The 22,392-nt window shown below is 45.1% G+C and overlaps 1 protein-coding gene across 2 annotated transcripts in view; it reads left to right on the top strand.

The window, feature by feature from the left end:
- Nucleotides 1-22,392, top strand: part of ANTXR2 (ANTXR cell adhesion molecule 2) — a 160,879-nt gene that overhangs the window by 1,992 nt on the left and 136,495 nt on the right. For both annotated transcript variants that reach the window (XM_054990122.1, XM_054990121.1), the window contains exons 2-3: nt 10,980-11,051; nt 14,936-15,007. In XM_054990122.1, the coding sequence (XP_054846097.1) occupies nt 10,980-11,051; nt 14,936-15,007 (144 nt within the window). The remainder of the gene's footprint in view (nt 1-10,979; nt 11,052-14,935; nt 15,008-22,392) is intronic.

The raw sequence follows: 22,392 nt of genomic DNA, 5'->3' as shown, positions 1-22,392 counted from the left end.
AGAAATGCAGAACGCTGTGGCAGTGTAAACATACTTTTTGTGATTCTGTGAATTGTTTGGACCGCCCCTCCCTTACGTTCTTTGCGTTGTGCTGTTTCTGTGGGTGGAATTCTCTGAGTGTGTTTTAATGAGGTTATCTAGTGTCTGTAAATGGCTGCTGCTCTTTCAGAGAAGCATAAAGGGATGCTTTACTTTTTCTTAATGCACACATATTTTAAGATCACTTTTTAAAAACTCTTGGGGAAAAAAAAAACACCCGGAATAAATGTTGCTCAGGATTAGAATCTCACCCAATTGGATATCAGGAAAGAATCACCGGATATCAGGAAAGAATCCATTATTTTATTGGTTTTTCATCATCCAGATTTTTCATGCAAAGATATGATTCTAGAGTGATACTTAATTTACAATAAACAGGTTTTGCATGTATATGGTTCTGCCCTTGAAAATGAAATCCAGAACCTGGGAACAAATGGTCGAGAAAAGCACACTCAATTCATACCGTACTGTTATACGAACTTCAAGGTTTGTCTGTCATTGTTTCAGGTGGGGTAGCTGTGTTGGTCTGCAGTAGAACAGCAAGATTTGTGTCCAGTAGTAAAGGCCAGTAACATTTTCAGTGTATAAACTTGAGAGCTGAAACGCCAGTAAAATTTTCAGTGTATAAGCTTTTGAGAGTCGAAACTCCCCTGTGAGAGGGAGCTTTCACACAAAAGTTTATACCCTGAAAATCTTGCTGGCATTTAAGGTGCAATGGGACTCAAATGTTGCTGTCTGTCATTGGTTGACACATTTCCTCATGCTTTGGCATTTGGGACAGCGGTGGCCAGACAGGTGGACTGGGCTGTCTGTGCAGTTATTTATTTATTTTATGTTATTCATAGTCTCCCCTTGTCACAAAGACTCAAAGCAGATTGCAGAGTATAAATCAATGCGATCAACAAAATGAGAGAAATGTTCCTGCTCTCCATGAGTCTCGATGCCAGCATTGGCCAATGCAAACAGCCAAAATGGAGCTGGGTTAGAAAATTCGAACGCTGGGTTAGAAAATTCCTAAAGATTTGGGAGTGGAGCCTGGGGAAGGTGGAGTTTCGGGAGGAGAAGGACCTCAGCGGGGTATAATGTCATAGAGTCCATGCTCCAAAGCAGCCATTTCCTCCTGGGTAACAGATCTCAGCATAAGAGCAAGATTCGGGTCCAGCAGCATCCTAAAAAACAGCTAGATCTAATTGGTCTTTAAGGTGCTACTGGATCCGAATCTTGCTCTTTTACGACAGACCAACTCAGCTACCCATCTGCAACTGATTTCCATATGGAGATCAGTTGCAATTCCAGGAGAACTCCAGGGCCCAACTGGAGGTTGGCGACTCTAGGCCTTCCCCGGGTTCTCCAGGAGCTGGTGGTCTGAGATTCGAGACGTCATGCCGAAAGGAACTGTATAAAACTGAGTCCTCTCGCTGGTTGAGGTTGCATCCAAAGCTTCTGTCTGAAAAGAACATGCCTCATAGCTGTAGCTAGCTGCCAGCGAGGCAAGACGTTTAAACGACTACCTAGGCAAAGACCAAGCCTGACCAGGAAACATTTATATTAGGTTAGGAAAGACCAATGGGCCAACTGGATGTGGGTGGCGTCTGAAGAGAATAGTAACACCCAGGGCTTTTTTTCAGCGGGAACATGGGGGAACGAAGTTCCGGCACCTCTTGAAAATGGTCACATGTCCGGTGGCCCCGCCCCCTGATCTCCAGACAGGGGGCGGGGCCACTGGCCATGTGACCATTTTCGCCAAGGGTGATTTAAACTTTAAAAAGCCCCTTCTTGTTCCAGCTGACCCAAAGTGACATCATTGTGCGGTCCTGAGTTCCACCACCTCCTTTCCCAGAAAAAAGGCCCTGGTAACACCCCTTTTGACTCCTGTTTGAGAGAATTGCTCAAAGCTGCACACAAAGCTCAGGAAATTTTATCTGATCTTGACTCTTTTTTTTTTTGCTGAAGTGGTAAACTTCTGTATTAAAGCTACGCTGCTTCACCTCAGGCTGAAGCTCACATGATCAAATGGGCCTTCTTCTTTGACACAGGAAATCGGCATAGAGGCATTGTCAATCACACTTGCTTTGAATGTGGAAGGGGATTTTGTGTGTGTGTGTGTGTGTGTGTATGAATGGATGCTCAAACATGTGAGCCCAGCTGCTGTCTGAAATGGTACAGCCTGTGCAAAGGTTTACCACTTCAGTGAGAAATTGTGTCCTGCACAAATGCTGGTGTACTCTTAGCTCGCTCCACTTTTTCTCTAGGGCCCCAGCAACAGGCACCTCTTTAGGTTTGGTTGGCATTTGGCAGCTGGTCTAGCAGAAGGCTTCTCTGATCAGGAGTTCAGTTGCTGTGACTGTAGCGTGGTTTTTGTAACCGGGCAGCAACAGATGCCGGAGCGGAAGACTGGGAATGGCAAACTCTTTCCCCCCCTCCCTTTGTGCATTTCAGTGGGCCATTTATATATTGGAAAAGGCATACCCCGCTTCTCCAAAATAATCCAAAGCAATTTGAGGTAATCCAAGAATGAAATCGCAATAACCAAGAGCAAAATAGACTAGAGAAAAAGAGAGTGTTCACAGCAAATTCCCTAACCGACATTTTTTAGGCAAATGCCTTTTGTAAAATCAGCTTTCCCTGTTGTTTGGAATGACAGGAGGGAAGGAGCAATTGGGTCTTCTTCCAAAGTGTGCGGGGGGGGGGGGGTCTTGCAGCGAAGGAGCGAGGCCTCGCTGAAACCAGCTGCACTTGGCGGGCTGATGGAATCGCCAAGAGGGATTCATTGGCTGACCTTAGCGAGTTTCTACAGTTTCTCCCTTTGCAAAATAGAAATCTCTGCTTGCCTGCCCACTCAGAGGAACCTGCAGGCTGCCAGCCCTGATGCAACCTTTAATGAGGGGGCCTGATTTTTTTTAAATTTAGTATGAACAAACAGGCCAAGACTATCTGTGCCTATTAGATTTAGTACATTTTTATTCTGCCCTTCCTCCCAAGGTGCCCAAGGCAGCATTTATGATTCTCTCTATCCTGCATTTTATCCTCCCAACAATCCTATGAGGTAGGTTAGGCCAGGGCTTTTTTTCTGGGAAAAGAGGTGGTGGAACTCAGTGGGTTGCCCTCAGAGAAAATGGTCACATGGTTGGTGGCCCCGCCCCCTGATCTCCAGACAGAGGGGAGTTTAGATTGTCATGGCACGGAGGGCAATTTAAACTCCCCTCTGTCTGGAGATCAGGAGGCGGGGCCACCAGCCACGTGACCATTTTCAAGAGGTTCCGGAACTCCGTTCCACCCCGTTCCAGCTGAAAAAAAGCCCTGGTAAGACTGAGAGACAGTGACTGGCCCAAAGGACCCGGAAGCTTCTGTGGCTGAGCACCGGTTTGAACCCAAATCTGCCAAATCCTAGTTTTACTACTGCACCACACTGGCTCCATTAGCATCTCGTCTGGATTATGCTGCGTAAACCTTGTTTCTTTTTTGGCATTTCTATAGATATCTTGCATGAAACATAATAGATAACTTATTTTATGCCAGAGAGTTTAGAGGGCTGGCACATGCGGCCTAAGTATCTACTTAGTGGTGATTATCTACTGGGAGAAGCAGTGCTCAAATTGGTCAAAGTATGTCTTCCTGCCCCCGTTAACTACTTAGCGCTCCCCCAGGATTTCTGCTGCTCTACAAGAGCGCGTCCAGGTAGTTGCAATTGCCCGGTAGGATTTGCATCCGATGGTAGCTTTGAGGCCAACATTTTCAGGATGTAAGCTTTCAAGAGTCAGAGCTCCCTTCTGCAGACACATCTTTATGAGGCTGACAGATTTCCATTCCATGCGGCTGGATGTGGTGCATGAAGTAGTCTGCAGTAGAACAGCAGGATTTGAGTCCAGTGGCACCTTAGAGACCAACAAGATTTTCAGGGTGTAAGTTCAAAGAAGGAAGCTCTGACTCTCAAAAGCTTCCACCTTGAAAATCTTATTTATTTAATTAAATTTTTATTCTGCTGTTCCCGCAAGCAGGCTCAGAGCAGATCACAACAGTATAAAATATACAATAGTGAAACTTGGCAGCATAAATAAAATTCAACAGCAACAATACAGTACATAAAACATATACAACTGCTGCACACATATTGCACCACCCATTCAGCATAAACACAGCCAGTTCCAGATAGATACAGAGTTGGGGGAATACCACCCCCCCCATGGCAGGAGGGCGGTGTGGGCAGTTTGAATGGTTTGCCCGCCTCGATCACCATATGCCTGGCGGAACATCTCTGTCTTGCAGGCCCGGCAGAAAGATGGCAAATCCGAATGACCTTGGGTTGCCGCAGACAAGGCCGAGAAAGCCTTGGGCCTGGTTGAGGCAAGGCGAACCTCCTTGGGGCTGGGAACCACCAGTAGATGTTTGTCTGCTGAACGAAGCAGCCTCTGGGGAATATATGGTGAGAGACGGTCCCGCTCTTGTTGGTCTCTAAGGTGCTGTTCTACTGCAGACCAACACAGCTACCCACCTAAAACTTTAATTTCCCCAGAAAGATTTCAGTTGACTTTAAATTGTAGCCCTCAGCACACTTCATTTCTGCTGAAACCCGTACAAAGGAATCGGCTCCTGGGTCAGTTGTTTTCTGCAGTTAAGGAACGCAGTGGGCATATGCAATTGTTAAGGTTGCCAACACTCTAGAGGACAAAAATGTGCTCATTTAATAGAGGCTTAAGGTTTGGAAATGGGCGGTTGAAGATATTAATGGCATGGAAGTAGATAACATTCCATTAAGCTCCTATAAAAAGAGGAGGGAAATTTTTCCACCAGGCTGTTGGCAACCCTAGCAATTGTTGTTACAGTATTAATGCCTACTAGAGATGGGCACGAACCAAAATACGAACCAAAATTCATGACGAACCAGGCTGGTTCGTGGTTCGCAAACCAGCAGGGATCTGACGAGCCACCACTAACTTTAGTCTGGTTTATTGGGTTTGGTTTTTGGTTCATCACTGCAGACAGCCTGGTGCTGATCAATCAGTTTCCTAGGCAACAGGGCATGGACTTCCTGCAGATGTTCTGCTGACCTGGAAGTGACCTTCTGTTGACCTGGAAATGACGATTTTCTGACCTGGATGTGACATTTTCAGGAACCAAATGAACCGGTCCGTGAACCGGCGAGCGGGGGGGGAGGCAGGTTTGTGAAAGTTCGTGGTTCGTGAAATTTGACGAACCATGAACCACATGGTTTGTTTTTTTCCTGGTTCGTGCCCATCTCTAACGTCTACCCTGGCTGACAGCAGCTCTCCAATATCTGAGGCAGGGAAAGATGTCAGTCACAACATCTGCTGTCTGATATAATTTTAACTGGTGTTGTATCTGGGACTTTCTGTATGCAAAGCAGATGCTCTGGCACTGAGCTGTGGTCCTTTGCCACTTGCCACACTGATATATCTGCCATGGAACTCTTGTGCATTACAGAAGATTCTCTGTTGTATTCTAGGGCATGTAGTTAGCTAACATGGGCATTAGCCAGGGCACTGTGGTGGTGCTGCAGTGCACCCTGGAACACCAAATGGGATGTGGCGATGGCCAGCTGTTAGTTAAACTTTACAAGGGGCTAGACAAATTCAGGGCGGATGGGTCCATTACCACAGTGATTAAAGACCCTCTCCTCCTGATTTTTAGCTCATTGCTGTGTATTAGCCTCCGTAGACCCAGTGATTTTGCAGGACTGTGAAATCCACTATCTGTTTAAATTTTGCTGCCAGTTTTAAATTGCTTTTAGCTGTATGTTATTTATTGTATATTGTACTGTGTTTTTAATCGGGCTGTGATCCGCTCTGAGCCTGCATTGCGGGGACAGCGGACTATAAATAAATAAAAATAAAGGGAAGCTGTGTTCAGAAGAAGAAGTAGAGCGTCTCCTTTGCATGCAGAAAGTCCCAGATTTAATCCCCGGCATGTCTAGTTAGTAGGTGATATGCAAGATCTCTCCTTGAGATCCTGGAGAGCCACTGTCAGTTAGAGTAGATAGTACTGACTTTGACAAACCAGCAATGGGACTCGGTAGAAGACACGTTCATGTGTGCTCCCATTTCTTGCTTGTAGGGCTTCTGGGGACATTTGGTAGGCTGCTGTGGGCTAGATGAGCCATTGGTCTGATTGCACTTAACAGGTTTCCTAGGAACATTTGGTTTCCCTACGACAGCTTGAGAGCAAGTCTTGAACTTGGTTCATGCTTGCAATCGAATGAGGTGGTAGAATGGACTGCAGCATTCCAGACTGCAGTTGGTGGATTCTACCTTTGAACCCTCCTTTGTATAAAAAAGTCCCTGGATGGGAAAGCACCACAACAGGAAAAAAGGTTCTACCCTTTGTTTGTTGTCCTGGCTTTTGTTTTTGGCAAGGAGGATTTTTTAAAAAATACAGTGGAGTATTCTAAAATGTGGCCCATGGCACAGAGTGGAAAGTTGCAGTACTGCAGCCCAAGCTCTGCTCACAACCTGAGTTCGATCCTGGCGGAAGCCGAATCCAAATAGCCGGCTCAAGGTTGACTCAGCCTTCCATCCTTCTGAGGTCGGTAAAATGAGTACCCAGATTACTGGGGGTAAAGTATAGATGACTGGGGAAAGCAATGTCAAACCACCCCGTAAAAAGTCTGTCAAAAAAAGTTATGATTCGATGTCCCCCCATGGGTCAGTCATGACTCGGTGCTTGCACAGGGGACTACCTTTACCTATCTATTCTAAAATGTATCCGTTTAATGTTCCAAGAGATGCAGTCCATTCTACAAGTTCATTCTCCTGCATGGGTGAACCAGTTCTCAACACATAACTGGTGGCTCTGCTGCAGAAGACAGATGCTGAAGCACAGTTTGGATATATTTCTTTTTCATGAAAAAAAGATGTAGGACATGAGGTCATTGCTGATACTTTGTATGCTGCATTACGTGCCTCTGTCACTAGTCTGTGGATGCTAGGGTTAGTGAAATGGGTTAGTGAGGCCGCAAGAGGTAGTTGTGGTCAGTGGTGCTGCTGAGTGATTTGAGTTCGTGGTAGAGAAGCAGAAGCTGAGAGGCTAAGTGGCTTGTTCTTGTGGGTTAACATGTAGGACAGTGTATTCGGTTCAGCTGCTGTGTGCTGTCCTGGAACTGAATTGAGGAAAACATGGATTCTTCACCATGTAAGAGCACAAGGGTTTCCAAAGTCTAGGCAACCAGACACAACTTTCTGGGTTTGTAGCCCAGCTTTTCTTGCGATCAAGTCACAGCTGCTTCGTGGTGACCTTGTAGGTTTTTCAAGGCAAGAGACATTCAGAGATGGTTTGCCATTGCCCACCTTTGTATAGTAACCCTGGCCTTCTTTTGGTGGTCTCCCATCCAAACGCTGACCCTGCTTACCTTCCAAGAGCTGACCAGATTAGGCTGCCTGGGTCCTCTGGGTCAGGGCAAAATGCTTATACCCTGCCCTTCCCATAGTTGAGGGTGGTTTACAGGAAAGAAAAAACAACTTTACAGAATAAAAACATCCCAAAAACATCCTAACAGCCCCCCTCCCGAAAGGACAACTTCCTACTGTGCATGTCTCATAAACATAAGTCTGCTTGATAAAGCATTCGTCTCTTATGTGTCACCTGTGGGCACCCGTGGTAGGCCCATTGCTTAAAAAAATGGTATCAGAAAATCTGGGAGCAATATTTGATGGATAGGATTATGCATAATCCGTTTTTTGGGAACTTGCATATGGTAGTCCCTTTATTCGAGTATGGAAACCAGTTTTAGATGTTTTAAATGCCAAAGATGTAATCCCCTCAGTACAACAAAGTTTAGATGCTTGTTTATGGTAATTCTTGGGTTTTAAATAATTTGCCAAGGGTTGTTTTGATTATTTCTTTTATGGTTTAATTTTAATTCTTTTCTTGTTTGTATTTTATGGTTTTATCGTTTCTTGTATTAAATCTTTAAAAAAACAACTGTGGGCACCATGTTGCCTGTTCATGTTTCCTAACACCCACTTTGTTCTTCCTCAAAGCAAACAGCAAAGGGCAGGAATCCTCATTCAGAAACTAGATTATTGATTGATTGATTCGATTTTTAGCCTGCCCTCCCCGCAAACAGGCTCAGGGCAGGGTACAATAAAATGCTCAGTAAACATTAAAACATATAAATACATTTAAAAATGAAAAAAAACCCAACTTTACAGAATAAATACAGCCTAATCCCTATTTTAGGAGGGAGTTTGGCTTGGAAAAATGCCAACATTTTGTAATTGCCCCTCCCTGGAAGCCATTTTGTGGTGGATTCCACTGCTGATTTATTTAGAACATTTCAAAAACACTCCCTGTTCTCAAATTCACAGTAGTGTCCATAGAGACACCAAGGTTGGAAGTCCCTGGGCTAACTCACCATATCTTTCAATAATAATAATAATAATAATAATAATAATAATAATAATAATAATAATAATAATAATAATAATAATAATATACTTTGTAAACTGCTCTGAGTGGGCATTAAGTTGTTCTGAAGGGCGGTGTATGACTCGAATGTTGTTGTTGTTGTTATTATTAAGAAGCCGTCTGTATGGATCATCAAGATATAGAAGTCTGACTGTCTGGCTAGAAAGCTATGTAAACATATTGGGTTGTAGGTGGTTTGGTGCCCTGGCTTGTTTTTATAGCTGTTTTTATTGTTTTACATTCTGAGCTGCTTTGAGCAGGTCTCCAGAGAAGTGGCATATAATGATCTAAATAAGTACGTAACTATGGCTGAATGTTTATTAGTAAATATTATTTGTGGATGTGAATACTTAGATGCTGATCTGTGCTAGGTGGTGGTGGAGAATGCTGTCAAGTCATAGCTGACATACGGTGACCCCTGGTAGAGTTTTCATGGGAAGACACTAACAGAATTAGTTTGCCATCCCCTGCCTTTGTTGGAGGTTTCCCATCCAACTACTAACCAAGGTTGACCTTGCTTGGCCCATCCAACTACTAATCAAGGTTGACCTTGCTTGGCCCATCGAACTACTAACCAAGGTTGACTTTGCTTGGCCCATTCAACTACTAACCAAGGTTGACCTTGCTTGGCTTCTGAAATCTGACGAGATCAGGCTTTCTTAGACTACCTAGGTCAGGGTCAATGCTAGATAGGAATGTACAATTTATTTATCTCCTTCATTTATCCTCTGCTTTTCTCCCCAATGAGGACCTAAGGTGGTTTACATCATTCTCCAGTCCTCACAACAACCCTGTGAGGTAGGTTAGGCTGAGACAGTATGACTGGCCCAAGGTCACCCAGCGAGCTATCATGGCGGAGCAGGGATTCAAACCTGGCTCTCCCTGATGCTAGTCCAACGCTCTAGCCACTACACCACCCTGCATTTCATCTCAATGGGGACCCAGTTCTCCCCTCCTTCATTTTATCCTCACAATAGCCGGTCCTCTGGTGAAGTGCATTCATCAGAGAAAGAAACATCTGGCCAAAGGTCACCCAGTGAGCTTCCATGGCAGTAGGGATTAGAACCGGGGTCTCTCAGTGCTAGGCGCGAGTCGTGTTTGTTGCCATTATTATGTTTGTTTTTGTTTCCATGGGTTTCAACAGGCGGCCACATTTCCAGCTGCTACATTTGTGTTTTCTGTCCAATTTGGATGACATTTTCAGGGACCAACCCCCTCACCCAAGGGATCCTGCCTGCCAAGTTCCAAATGGATAGGAGGAAAGGGTCCCATTTGTATAACCAATTAAAGACAAAATTCAGGGAAAGGAACAGCACATAATTTTGCTGCCCCAACAAATGTAATGAATGGAGCCTTTTCAGTTTGCGTTTGACAGGGCTGGAAAAAAATGGACATCTTCCGTCTTAAGTTGCTGTTATGCAAGCTTATAGCTTGGATCTGGTGATAAATCTCTGCTAATTGAAGGCATTTCTGTAAGCAGAATGGGACTTCCTCAGCTTCTTCCTCCCTCGGTAGCTGCAAATGCTTCCCCAAATTCTGCTCCTGGGGTACAGCATGAGGGGGAGAATTGGAGGTCTACAGTAGACATGGGAAATTGGTGAAAACTAGAGATGGGCACGAACCGAAATACGAACCAAAGTTCGTGACCAACTGAGTTGGTTCGTGGTTCGTGAACCAGTGGTCCGTCAGAGCCCTTTTCTGATGAACCACCATGAACTTTAGGCTGGTTCATTTGGTTTGTTTTTTTTGGTTCGTCCCTGCGGACAGCCTGGCGCCGATCAATCAGTTCCCTAGACAATAGGGGATGGACTTCCTGCAGACCTTCTGCTGACCCAGAAGTGGCCTTCTGCTGGCCCAGAAGTGACGATTTGCTGACCTGGATGTGACATTTTCATGAACCAAATGAACCAGTTCATGAACTGGGGCAGGTTCATGAAAATTCATGATGCGGGAAATGTGATGAACCACGAACCACACGGTTCATTTCCCCCCCCCCCCACTTTGTGCCCCTCTCTAGTGAAAACCCTTCCCTTCTATTAGCAGAAATTTACCATGGGATGCAAGGCTATTGAAGGATAGCCTAGGTGAGCCTGATCTCATCAGATCTCAGAAGCTAAGCAAGGTCGGCCTTGGTTAGTAATTGGATGAGAGGCCTCCAACGAAGACCAGGATTGCAAAGGCAGGCAATGGTTAACCACCTCTGCAAGTCTCTTGCCATGAAAATCCTAGCAGGGATTGCCATAAGTCAGCTATGACTTGAGGGCACTCTCCACCACCACCACCGGTAGGCATGGGAAATGGTTGAAAACCCTCTCCTTCCATTAGCAGAAATTTACCATGAGATGCAAGCCTAAGGAAGGACTTTGGTTACTGCAGCATTGCTAAAGGAAATGTCTTTGGGAAGAACCAAGCCCAAGAGATGGTGATGGGGGGAAAGGGCCAGATTTGTGCAAATGTTTTAACATGATCGTATATGGGTTTTGATCACTTTGATGAAAAGATTTGTGTTGTCTTTTCAGATCGGGGAGCGTAAAGAACAACTGGACTCAAATCTTCGACTTTGTCAAGAAGTTGACGGACAGATTTGTGAAGTAAGTTGCTCTGCCTGTGGCTTCCAAGCTTAAGCTGAATGGGAAGGTTGCTAAAGAAACCCTTGTGCACCTAATCTTCAGATGTAAATGAAAGGCATGTGCTTTTTTTGCCTAAGATTAGATACATTTATGATAGCATCTCAGTCTCTAACACTGCAATCCTAAGCAGAGTTACTCCAGTCTAAGCCCCATTGAAATAAATGGGCTTAGACTGGTGTAACTCTGTTTAGGATTGTACTGTAAATGTATTTGGAAAGCTGCATATTGCTAATAAGCATGCCGTTTTTTCAACTTTCCAGATCCTTCCTTTCAAATCAATTACTGGAATGCATGAAATATAGGATAGGGATTGTGCTGTAAAAGAGCCTGGAACATTGCTCTCTCCGATCCAACGTCTGTTGCTCTGGACATGGTCAGGTACAAGATCAGGTTGTGTCCAACACTGGCCAGTCAGATCTACTTTTTAGCAAACTTGCTGTTGTAGCGGACATCGCTCAGCAGAAGAACAGGATGTATGACGGATTTGTGCTTCCTTCTGCTTGGTGTTTTTCCATCTTGCCGAGTGGGATGTGCAAACTATCCATCGGAGAGTACAGAGCAGGGGTGTGGCTCAGCAGTAGAGCGTTTGCTTTGCATGCAGACAGTCCCAGGTTTGATCCCCAGCATCTCCAGTTAAAAAGATAAGGTAGCAGGTGATGTAGAAGACCTCAGCCTCAGACCCTGAAGAGCTTCTACCCGTCAGAGCAGACAATACTAATCTTAATACTAGTCGTTAGACTCAGTAGAAGGAAGATCTGTGTATTCACGAGAGAGACCATCTCACGAGTTTCTTTGCCCCCTTCCATTTTAGCTTTTATCCTGTAAAGAGTATACCTGTTTAGTCACTTTTCGGAATGCTGGGATAGATGAATTCTTGTATTCTTATAGCTATTACCCAACTAGAATAAAAGTTGCCTTTTCAGGAAAGCATTGTTCATACAAAGATGTATTGGTTCTTTTTGTTGGGCTTAAGTTCCCCTTTTCTAGAAAAGGGAAATACATTTCCCCCTACCTACCAAGGTAAAGACACCATGTGAATAGTGATTTTGTCTGGCGGAGAGATTCTTCATACTTAACATGGCGCAGTGTTTTTTGTTCTCTTGGTATATCATTTTGCATGTCTGATGGTGTGTTTGAGGCCAGGCTGTGCATATGCTGTGCATCTGATTTTGGTTTTTTTGCATGCCTGATATGTGCCCGTAGTAGAGGCTATCCATATCTGTATCCCATGCATCTATGAGTACCCTGTTCAAACACATCAAGCAGGGCTTTGACTGAGCTTTAGTGATTTAAAAAATCCTTTGATTTTTCTCTTGTTGCTTAGCAGAATGCATTATGTTAATGCAAGTAAATATGTACAGAGTTGTTTGATTTGCATAAATAGTTCAAGGTTACCTTGGAACAGAATTTGGAAATTTTAAGAAACAAAATGGAGTACGAAGCAACAAAAGGCACAACATTGGGAGTGTGGGAAGCGACTGGGCAGACATGATTGTGGTTAATTGCTTTCTACGGGAAAACGAGATACAGTAAGCATTTGTGAGCTTGGACAGCTGGTGACGAGTCATGTGACTAAGGGAGGCCTAATTACCCACTGCATTCAAACCATCTTCCAAAGGCCAGGCTCAACTTTTTTTTTTTAGCAGAACAAGGAATGAAGCCGTGACTCTAAGTCAATAAGCAGATTCTAATCAACGGTTCGGAAGAGGCCACTTGGTCAGCTGTTCAGTTACTGGCAAAAGAGATATTTATCTCATCCAAAAATGATCCGATTGGTCATCTTTTTATTATAGCCAAGAGGCAACTCCCTTCCCCCTCCCTTTTTTGAACTGGCTGAAATAAAAGTGATTTGGCTTAATTATTTGCTGACCGGTTCTTAACTGGCTTATTAGGATTTTACCTTTTAGAAAAAACGATGGAGGGAAACAGAAAGGCTGCCTAATGGTTGACAAAAGCTGTCCAGCACAGCATATGGTGAAAGCGCAGAGCAGGTTTCATTAGAAGAATTAGATCATTCCGGTATGAGTTGTACATCTGTTTCCCATTTTGCTGGGTCAGAGAGATGTAGGGCTGCAGTAGCAACAAAACACACCCTTTTTGCCAAGAGCCTTGAGCTTTCATAGAGCTTGTAAGTACTCTGTACTTCCCATTACAATGGTGACGTTAAAAAATAAAACCACTGGATCTTATAGTAAAGCGTCTCCCCCTCTCCCCAAAGCAAGTCACAGAAGTAGCAAAACACATAGTTGTCGTAAGGATTTTCTACTACTCAGGTTTCTCTGCAAATATGCAGAAAAATATGACTCTGTAAATTGACCCAAAGAAAAAGGACTACCCTGAGAAGGCTGAATAGGCTCCAGAAAGGATAGAGTGTTGAGACTTGGTTAAACTAAAACAAAAAAAAACGTGGTGATGGTGGTGGATGGGAAGCGTTAGCTGGCTACTCACTTGAGAAATTGCAGGATTCTGGAGGGCGAGATTTGGGGGAAGGAGATGGGATTTTGAAGTTGTTTCCCCTCTTATGATTCCTCCTGGGTTTCCAGTGTGTAAAAGATACTTAAGGATTCTTGTACTTTCAACAGAAAATCAAGCCAATTGCAGAAAGTGCTTAAGCCCTACTCTTAAGCAATCTTTTCCTGTGAGCTTTTTAAATCTTCTCAGCATTGGATCCTGTCAATCTCTGCTACATATGAAATTCAGTACCTACTAAGGGGAGGGACCGGTGTTCACCAATAAGCAGGTTCTTTGATTGAAGAAAGCCCCAGGCCCTATCCCTGATTTCTCCAAGAAGTAGCATGAGCAGCATTCTTGAACTTAGAGTTGAGCAGGAAGGAAGGAGAAAGCTGAGTGGAGTCTGCAGCTAGCAAGGATCTTCCGGTTACTCGGTGAGCAGGTCTGTCTTGAAGCCAAGAGCGTTGACCAGCATTGTGTTTTCTCCAGTCCTTTGGTGATAAGCCATCCAGACAGATAACGAACATAGTTAGGAAAGTTCTTTTTCCATCATGTATCCTTTTAGATATAGCTTATCCCCTTCTTTCTTTTAAAAAGAGGAATTCCTCTTTGATTTCTTTTTGTAGTTTTTTGTTATACCACATGGAGGGACTGGATGTGCTGTTTTGTAAATTCAGTCCTTGCAGGGTATTTTTTAAAAAATGGTGCACACTTTAGCAGGAAGACAGGAAGGTTTGGGAAGACGTTGCCTGCCTCTCGGTATCTGCAGAATAAAATTCTACTACAAACTCAAAATCGGAATTTTTCTTTAGAACAAATAGGAATGGATTTTAACCAGGCTCCAGGCTCCTAAAAAGAAGGAGTTAAGTGGATTGTTGGGTGCCAGGGAGAAATCTGGTAAAGAGAATGATGAGAATTTCTCTTACAATGATGCTACTAAATCTAGATTTCCTGCATGTTCTTCCTTTGGCCAGATTGGGATGGAGGTGCAGAATCGGAGTCCCCGCCTGGCATCTTTTGGCTTGCTTGTTCAAGTTCTGATAAGGGCTGGCACTGCCAGTCAGAGTGGACAGCATACTTGGCAGTGGTTTGCATTATGTATATGTAAAGGGAGTGAAACCAAAGAGAATGTATTAATTCCTTCAAAGAGTTGGCTTTTGGGACAGCGCCACATGTAGGCTGAAATATGGCGCTCACTGCACAATTTTGAAAGTTAGACATTTCCTGTGAGGTTTTGTGTTTACTTGGATTCTGTTATAAAGGTCAAAACGGAGAGGCCTTAAGAGTCCTGCTATGGCATGGATCCCACTGAAATACAAGTGTGGGTGTTCATGCTGCATATGACTTTCTGATTTATGTGTCTGATTTATGGATGTTTTCCCTGTCTTTAACAGCCCCCGAATGCGATTATCTTTCATTGTGTTTTCCACTCAAGCGGAGGTCATTATGCCATTAACGGGAGACAGGTAAGTCAAGTGCATTATTGCTTATCTCTTCGAGCTCTAACTAGACCAGATGGTAGCAGAACAACAAATGAGATTTGGAGGGACAATATGGAATTCTCTCCTGTCAAAGGGCACCTTACAAGACATCTCTTCCAAGCCCCTGCTGAATGCTCCCCAACTAATGGCAGACTAGCCTCTGCCGGAAGACCTCCAGTGATGGAGAAGTCGCCGTTCGGAAGCTTCCCCTGAAATCTGCCTTCTTGTAACTTAAGCTCATTAGATAGAGAAAAATGATCTTTTCCCAATTTCCTTCTATAGTATTTCTTGGGCTGGATTCAGACTAAATTTTCCCCTAGTGGAAGGAGAGGTATAATTTCCACCAATTCCCTCTTCCTGCAGTAGACCATCTAATTGCCTCTCGTGCCATTCCTGTGGGTCAGCTACCCCCCAGGAACAGCATTTGGGGACATCAGTCGGCTAAGGCAGGACAAGAGAGGCAGGACAGTTCTGTTCTGCTAATGGAAGGTACTTCTGTCAGCGGAGAACTTAGTCTGGATTTTTGGATTGGGTACAAGTTGCTTCTTCATATGGCAGGACCTTTTAGACAGCAATATGCATGTCACTCTCTAATAAGGTCCAACATTTGGGGAAATGGACATCTGTATTTGCGATGAAAGGATCTTTGGCTGCAATCTGGAAGGGGGAACCATCTGTTAATTTTCATTTTCATCAGATGTGGTGAAAGGAGGCTTCACATCTGTGATGCTTGAATGGTTGCAAGTTCTTTGCAAGTCCCCAGATCAAGAGCCAGTGGCTGGTCATAACCGTGCAGACTAATCTGGGACCAGCTCTTAAAGTTCAGTGGCAGGTTGTAGGTTTGCAAGGGAACAATACCTTAAAGAAACAATGTTCAATAAAATAGCCTCAATGAATGTGTTGCACTGACTCGTGTCCAGAGTTTTGCTAAGGATGGTTTAATTAAAATGAATGTTACCTCTGATAAAAATTGGCGTTTTAAAAAATATTTTCTCCATGAGTGTCATCACTGCTATTCTGTTTCTGTACTGCCAAAGGGAAACAGTCTGTTTATTTATAGGCCACTTTTTTCACTGAGACTCAAGGGGGATTACAAAAAAACCCCAGTGTGATGGAAACATACAACAAACAATGTAATGAGGTCGGATTACAAAATGAGAAAACGGTGCAATAAAAACAATATGACATGACATATCACAACTGGCTCAGAGAAAATGAGAAAACAACAAGTGGGGTACCCGCAGGTACTTGCGGGGAGCACGTTACTTCCCCCTGTATCCCCCTCTCATTTCTCTCCTCTTGGCAGCTCCCATATCCTCAGTGTTCCTTGTTTGTGTCTGTCCTTCCCACCCACCTACCATCCTATTTTTTTAATCTGCTCTCCCAACTTTAGCGATGTTAACTATTTATTTACTTCGTTTATACTCTACCTTTCTCCCCAATGGAGACCCAGAGTGGCTTATGTCATTCTCCTCTCCTCCGTTTTATTTGCACAACCTTGCAAGGTGAGTTAGGCTAGGGTTGCTAACTCCAGGTTTGGGGGTGGAGCCTGGGAACGGCAGGGTTTGGGAAGGGGAGGGACTTCAGCGGGACCTCGGTGCCATAGAGTCCATCCTCCAAAGCAGCCATTTCCTCTAGGGGAACTGATGTCTTTTGTATGGAGATCAGTTGTAATTTTAGGAGATCTTCAGCACCCACCTGGAAGTTGGCAACCGTAGGTTGGGCTGAGAATGTGTAACTATCTCAAGATTACACAGTGAGCTTCTATGGTAGAATACAGATTCAACCCTGGATTCCCAGAACCTAGTCCGAAACTATAACCACTATACCACACTAGCTTTCTTGGTGTGGTTGCTGTTGAAAAGTTGCAAGCAGCGTGGCCTGGTTAAGTCATGTATATATTTGTGTTTTGTTTAGGATTAATTTGTCTACCCCTAATCTCCTTATTTTGGCCCTTTATTGCCTGTAAGGAAAAAAAAAGAACTAGTGTTTATAGAGTCTCCCTGCCTGGTCACAATTCTTACACATTACTGCCAACCCACTGACAGATTGACAAGGCTGGACTACTATACCCACAGGGATAAAATTCTACTGTACACCTGCCCGGTGAGTGGCCCCCCGCTGCCAACCCTAGACTGCCACCACTCTGGTTCTGGGACTTGACTGCAGAGGGCCCGGAGCACCCTCTCTGTCCCGGCTGCCCCTCTTTCAGCCCTGGTGTGGAGACATGAAGGATCCAGGCAGAGTGAATAAAGAAGACTAATTTGTTAACAAAAGACTATAACAATTGAGTAAGGAAATGAATAGTTATGAAACAGGGCAGTTTAACACAGGGTGTAGTACAGCCACACATCTCAACACTCACACAGAAATGAAACTGGATGGAGGAACAAGAAAGTTTCCTAACACATGCCCTACTCTATATTAATATCTGATCTTCTTCAGGCCAGACTCACCCCCACCATTGGGTGAGGGATCTGTTCCCTCCCAAGGCCGCCTTACGGCCACCCAGCTTCAAGAATTGAACACCTTCCTTCCCTGTTCAGGGCCTTAAATACTCTCCTGCTTTCAAGGCTATGCCTCCTCATCAGTGATTGGCTCCTGCTTTCCCTTCCTCATCAGTGATTGGCTTTTACTTTTCCCTCCATTTTCACCCGTCCAATCCTGAAGCTTGGAGAGTGCCTAGGAAATGGAGGCCTGCCAGAAAATTGGGCAGAGGGCTGTCTGTGAGGGAAAGGCTTTTTTGAGGCCTAGAGAGGCTGCTCTACTCTTTAGCCTCAAGTCTAGGCTCATGACAAGGACAGTAGACTTGTACCACTTCAGACTGCTGGTGCGTGTATGTGTGTGGGGAGGGGGAGTTGCTGTTTATTTTTAAAACCGTTCCATGCAAGTTGTTCTTTAAACATCCATAAAAACCTACATTTTTGTTTGCATGGAATCATTTTATGCCAGGGAGCATTTCAAAATGTTACCCCAGCAGTATGATGTGGTATAGTCCCTTCTCCCACATGTGTCAATCAGACCCTTCCTTCCTGGCTTTGCTAGTAGCAGCCAGGGATGCTTGAGTGACGGCTGCACTCCGTCTTTAGCAGCACCCCTCTGGCAAGAGCAGCACCTGTGTGGCTCTCAGGCCTAGTCTGGATAATGCATGCAGTGACTGAGATGGGAGACTGCTGGCATGGTCTGTATCGCTTCAGACTGTCGGTGCGGGATTGCATTGTTTACAGCTCCCCTCTCTTAATATTTCCCTATAAGTGGAACATCAGTGCAGCATGTAAAAAGCTGGGCTAAGCGACAACCTTTCTTCCTGGGTTGCTAATACTTAACTCGCTGCAAGTTTTTACATTGGGGTGCTTTAAAATGTGGCTTTCCCCACCCGGTGTCTGAATGGTGCAGCCAGTGTGTCAGGCTAGGACTTGGGAGTTCCAGGTTCAAATCCCCACTGTGTCATGGAAGCTCACTGGGTGACCTAGGGCCAGGCACACTAGTGCATACTAGGTCAGAGGGCTGCTAGGTCCTCTGGTGGAGGTGGGGGATTCACCGCTGGCCAGCAGGGGGAAAAGCAGAAGAATAGGCCTCCTGGGAACGCTCCTAGGGCCTGCGTGATGATGTCACTCCCAAAAGTGGCGTCATCTCACTGTGCCGGGAGCACACAAACATGAGGAGGAGAAAAGGGTGAATGCCAGGTCCCCGCCTCCTGCTAGGAGGGTAAGGGGACCTGGCAACTCTACTAGGTTACTTTAGAAAATCCCTCTCTCTTTTCTCCGCCTTCCTTGTCTTTGCCTCCCCTGTCATAAGGAGATCTAGGAACGAGGTTGTTGTAAGAATTGCTAGAATAATGTACTTGAAACACCCCAAATGTTTTAAAATGCTATCTGAATATGGAATAGTGTAGTATTAACTGGATGCTGAGGAACTATGACTCAGATGTATCCCTCCCTGTGATTAGTTACAGGTAGGAAGGATTCGGAGAAAGCAATTGTTAAACAAGGCAGGGAGGGTGTGTGTGTGTGTGTGTGTGTGGAGGGAAAAGAGAACAGGCATGACAACTGCTATGGATATAAACTTCTCTTTTCTGAAAGACAGAGGTGTGAGATTCATGCGCATATGTTGCATTGAGAGGAGACGTTCGTTCAGTGAAACCACAACCGGCATGCAAGTTGCCGACAGCTGATTGTCTTTTCATCTCTTTGTTTCAAATTCTATGTGGGTCTTGCAGCCCTCTGGAATTGGCCCTTGCTCTAAGAATTACATAAATGTTTAAAAACCTACAGAAGTGCGGGACTCCTGTTACCTTATATCTTGTTGCAAATCTGGCCCCAAATGTATGAATTAAAAGATCCATACAATGGGACCAGGTATGGATTGGGAAGATGTTTCTGCAAACCCCACTTTTGGCAGAAAATAAACATAAAATAGTTTGTGCTGAGATATCATGAGACTCATTCATGAGAGTTCTGTAGCCTACTGATGCTGTTCGTGGTTGCCTAGGCAACCTAAAATGGCTGCCACAATCTTGCGAGCTAGTGGCATGAGATTTTGATAGGATTGCTATGGTTGCCAGGTCCCCTTACCCTCCTGGCAGGATGGCAGGGGACCTGACACTCACCTTTGTACACACGTAAAGCATGCATGCGTGCTTTCAAGGTAACATGATGACATAATTCCTGTTTGGGGCCCAAATTGTCCCATTGCAGTGCAGGAGCACTCCAGGGCCCTACATGATGATGTCACTCCCAGGAGTGATGTCATTGGGCTGTCCTGGGAGCATGTCCAAAAGTCCTGTTCTCCCATCTTTCCCCTATGCTGGCCAGGAGACTGGTGGTGGGGGGTGGAGTGTGGGAGCAGGAGATCCCCCACTCCTAGCTTGCCAGCCTCCAGGTGATAGCTGGAGATCTCCCAGAATTACAACTGATCTCCAGACAACAGAGATTGGTTCCCATGGCTACTTTGAAAGGTCAACTCTATGGAGTTATACCCCACTGAGGCCCCTCCCCTCACCAAACACCACCCTCTTCAGGCGCCATCCCCCAAATCTCCAGGAATTTCCCAACCTGGACCTGGCAAGCCTACCCACCCCCACAGGAGGACCTGGGAACCCTAAGAGTTGCTGACTTTTAAACTGGTCCCTCTAGTTGCCCCTTTAATATCAGTTTGATCTGTAGCAAATACCTGGTGATGTTTTTTAGCTCCATACTAGAGATAGGCATGAACCAGAAAAAAAACGAACCATGCGGTTCGTGGTTTGTCACGTTTCATAAACCACGAACTTTCACAAACCTGCCCCGGTTCGTGAACCAGTTTGTTTGGTTCATGAAAAAGGCACTTCTTGGCCAGCAAACAACCACTTCCAGGTCAGCAGAAGGTCACTTCCAGATCAGCAGAAGGTCTGCAGAAAGCCCATCCCCCGTTGCCTAGGAAACTGATTGATTGGCGCCAACCGGTCTGTAGTGACGAACTGAAAAATGAACCAAATGAACCGCCCTAAAGTTCATGGCCATTTGTCAGAAATGGGCTCTGATGAACTGCTGGTTCATGAACCACATACCGGCCTGGTTCGTGATGAGCTTTGGCCTCCATTACAGTTCTCAGAGCTTGTGGGCAACCCCAGAATTTGGTGGTCCTTCTTTTTACTTTATTGATAATCTGAAAGATGATCAGTGGGGGAAAGAAGGAGAGGTGAAGTGGAACTGGGAGGGAAGGAAGATGGAGCAAAAGGGGTGGGAATTGGGGACTCTTCCCTGATCCTTGCAGTTCCTAATTTTCCACTTTTTCTTTTGCTCCATTTTCCTTCGCTCCTTAGATAATTGGCTGCATGTGATAATTGACAGCATATTTGGCTGCACGTGGTTGACCTTCATTACTGATATAGAGTTCAGGATGCAGGTGCGTTGCAAAAGCCAGAGTGAAAGGAGAGTACAAAATAGAGGAAGGGAACTTCGAATCTGGGACTCCCAGATCCTAGTCTGACACTCTAACCCCTACACCACACTGGCCCTGGTGCCTGAAGGGAGCAACGGTGATAAAACCTGGCACCAAGGAGAGCCCATGGTTGGTATGGAATCATGATAGGGAGTTACTGAGTGGTTCCGCACACGTTGGATACTGCACTTCCAATCCTCTTTATAGATCATTTGGAACGGATTTTTATGCGTGTGGAACAAAAAATCCACCTCAAACGATTGATAAAGTGCATTGAAAGTGCATTATCCAACGTGTGCGGAATCAGCCACTCTGTCTTTCCCCTTTTCATTCCCCCTCCTCATAGGAAACATCTTCCGTTCTTTTCTTCATCCTGTTCCAGAAGGAGGCAGATGGTGACCTGCTCTTGATTGCTGCAGAAGCAAATTCTTCCTTCCTTCCTTTTCCCCTACTTATTTCATTGAGGCCCAGAGCTGAAATAGGTCTGGAGGTGTTGGGAGAGTGCTGTGAGGTTTTGCTTGTATGCTGGATAAATAAAACTGAACTGATTGTACGAGAGCTATTTTTTGCACCACAAAATCTGTTTCAGGGAAAAAAAAAACACCCTGGAACTTGATTTGTCGTTTGTTTCTTGGCAGCAGAATTGCTGGGGAGCCTGTGGACACGCTGCCACTCATTCTTGGCAAGCACAAAGTGTCTGCTTTGTAATCTGCATTCGTACATAATCAGTTTCAAGTTGTTTTCAATAGACGCCGAGTGTAAAATATTTTGGATTAAACAGATTGCATTAACTTTACGTAACTCGCTCAGCTGCCATCTATAGCGCACAGCAGGTCTTCCGTTGCAACCAAGCCTGCCTGCCTGGATCGATCCAAATTGCTTTATACAAGTTTTATAACCTCTCTCTCGAATTAGGAGTGGAGAGGGGAGATCAAGAGGAGCTCAAAAATTTAAAAGTTTGCAAATGGAATTGTTATATTCCGCTGTATTAAAAATAAAGACAATATAGAGCACGTGATCAGGTATCTTTCCAGCTCTGCTTTTTAGTGTGTGCTGCTTGTCCGTCTTTAAAAATTTGAATCTGTATGTATTCTGTCCCTCCCCCATCTTTCAAGGTGCTCAGGCTGTACCCTTACAACAACCCTGTGAGGGAGGCCAGGTCAAGAAACAATGACTGATCTAAAGTCAGCACTGGGTTTCATGGCTGAGTAGAAATTTGAACTTAGATCTTCCTAATCCTGGTCCAACACGCAGGGCCGGTGCGCCCACTGAGGCCAGGTAGGCGGTTGCCGCAGGGTGCCGGAGGGGGTGCCGGAGGAGGCGCTGGGGGTGGAAGCGCATGCCATGGAGCTGCAGCCTCCCAGCCCTCCTGCCCTGCGCTGCCACCATCGCCAACATACGCCCCCGGCCAGGCACAGCAGCTGCGGGCAGGCATCTGGGGCAGCACA

The sequence above is a fragment of the Eublepharis macularius genome, chromosome 10 (genome assembly GCF_028583425.1).
Source record: "Eublepharis macularius isolate TG4126 chromosome 10, MPM_Emac_v1.0, whole genome shotgun sequence".
Lineage (NCBI taxonomy): Eukaryota > Metazoa > Chordata > Lepidosauria > Squamata > Eublepharidae > Eublepharis > Eublepharis macularius.
The sequence above is the reverse complement of the archived record's forward strand: the minus strand, read 5'-3'. Positions and strand labels throughout refer to the sequence as shown.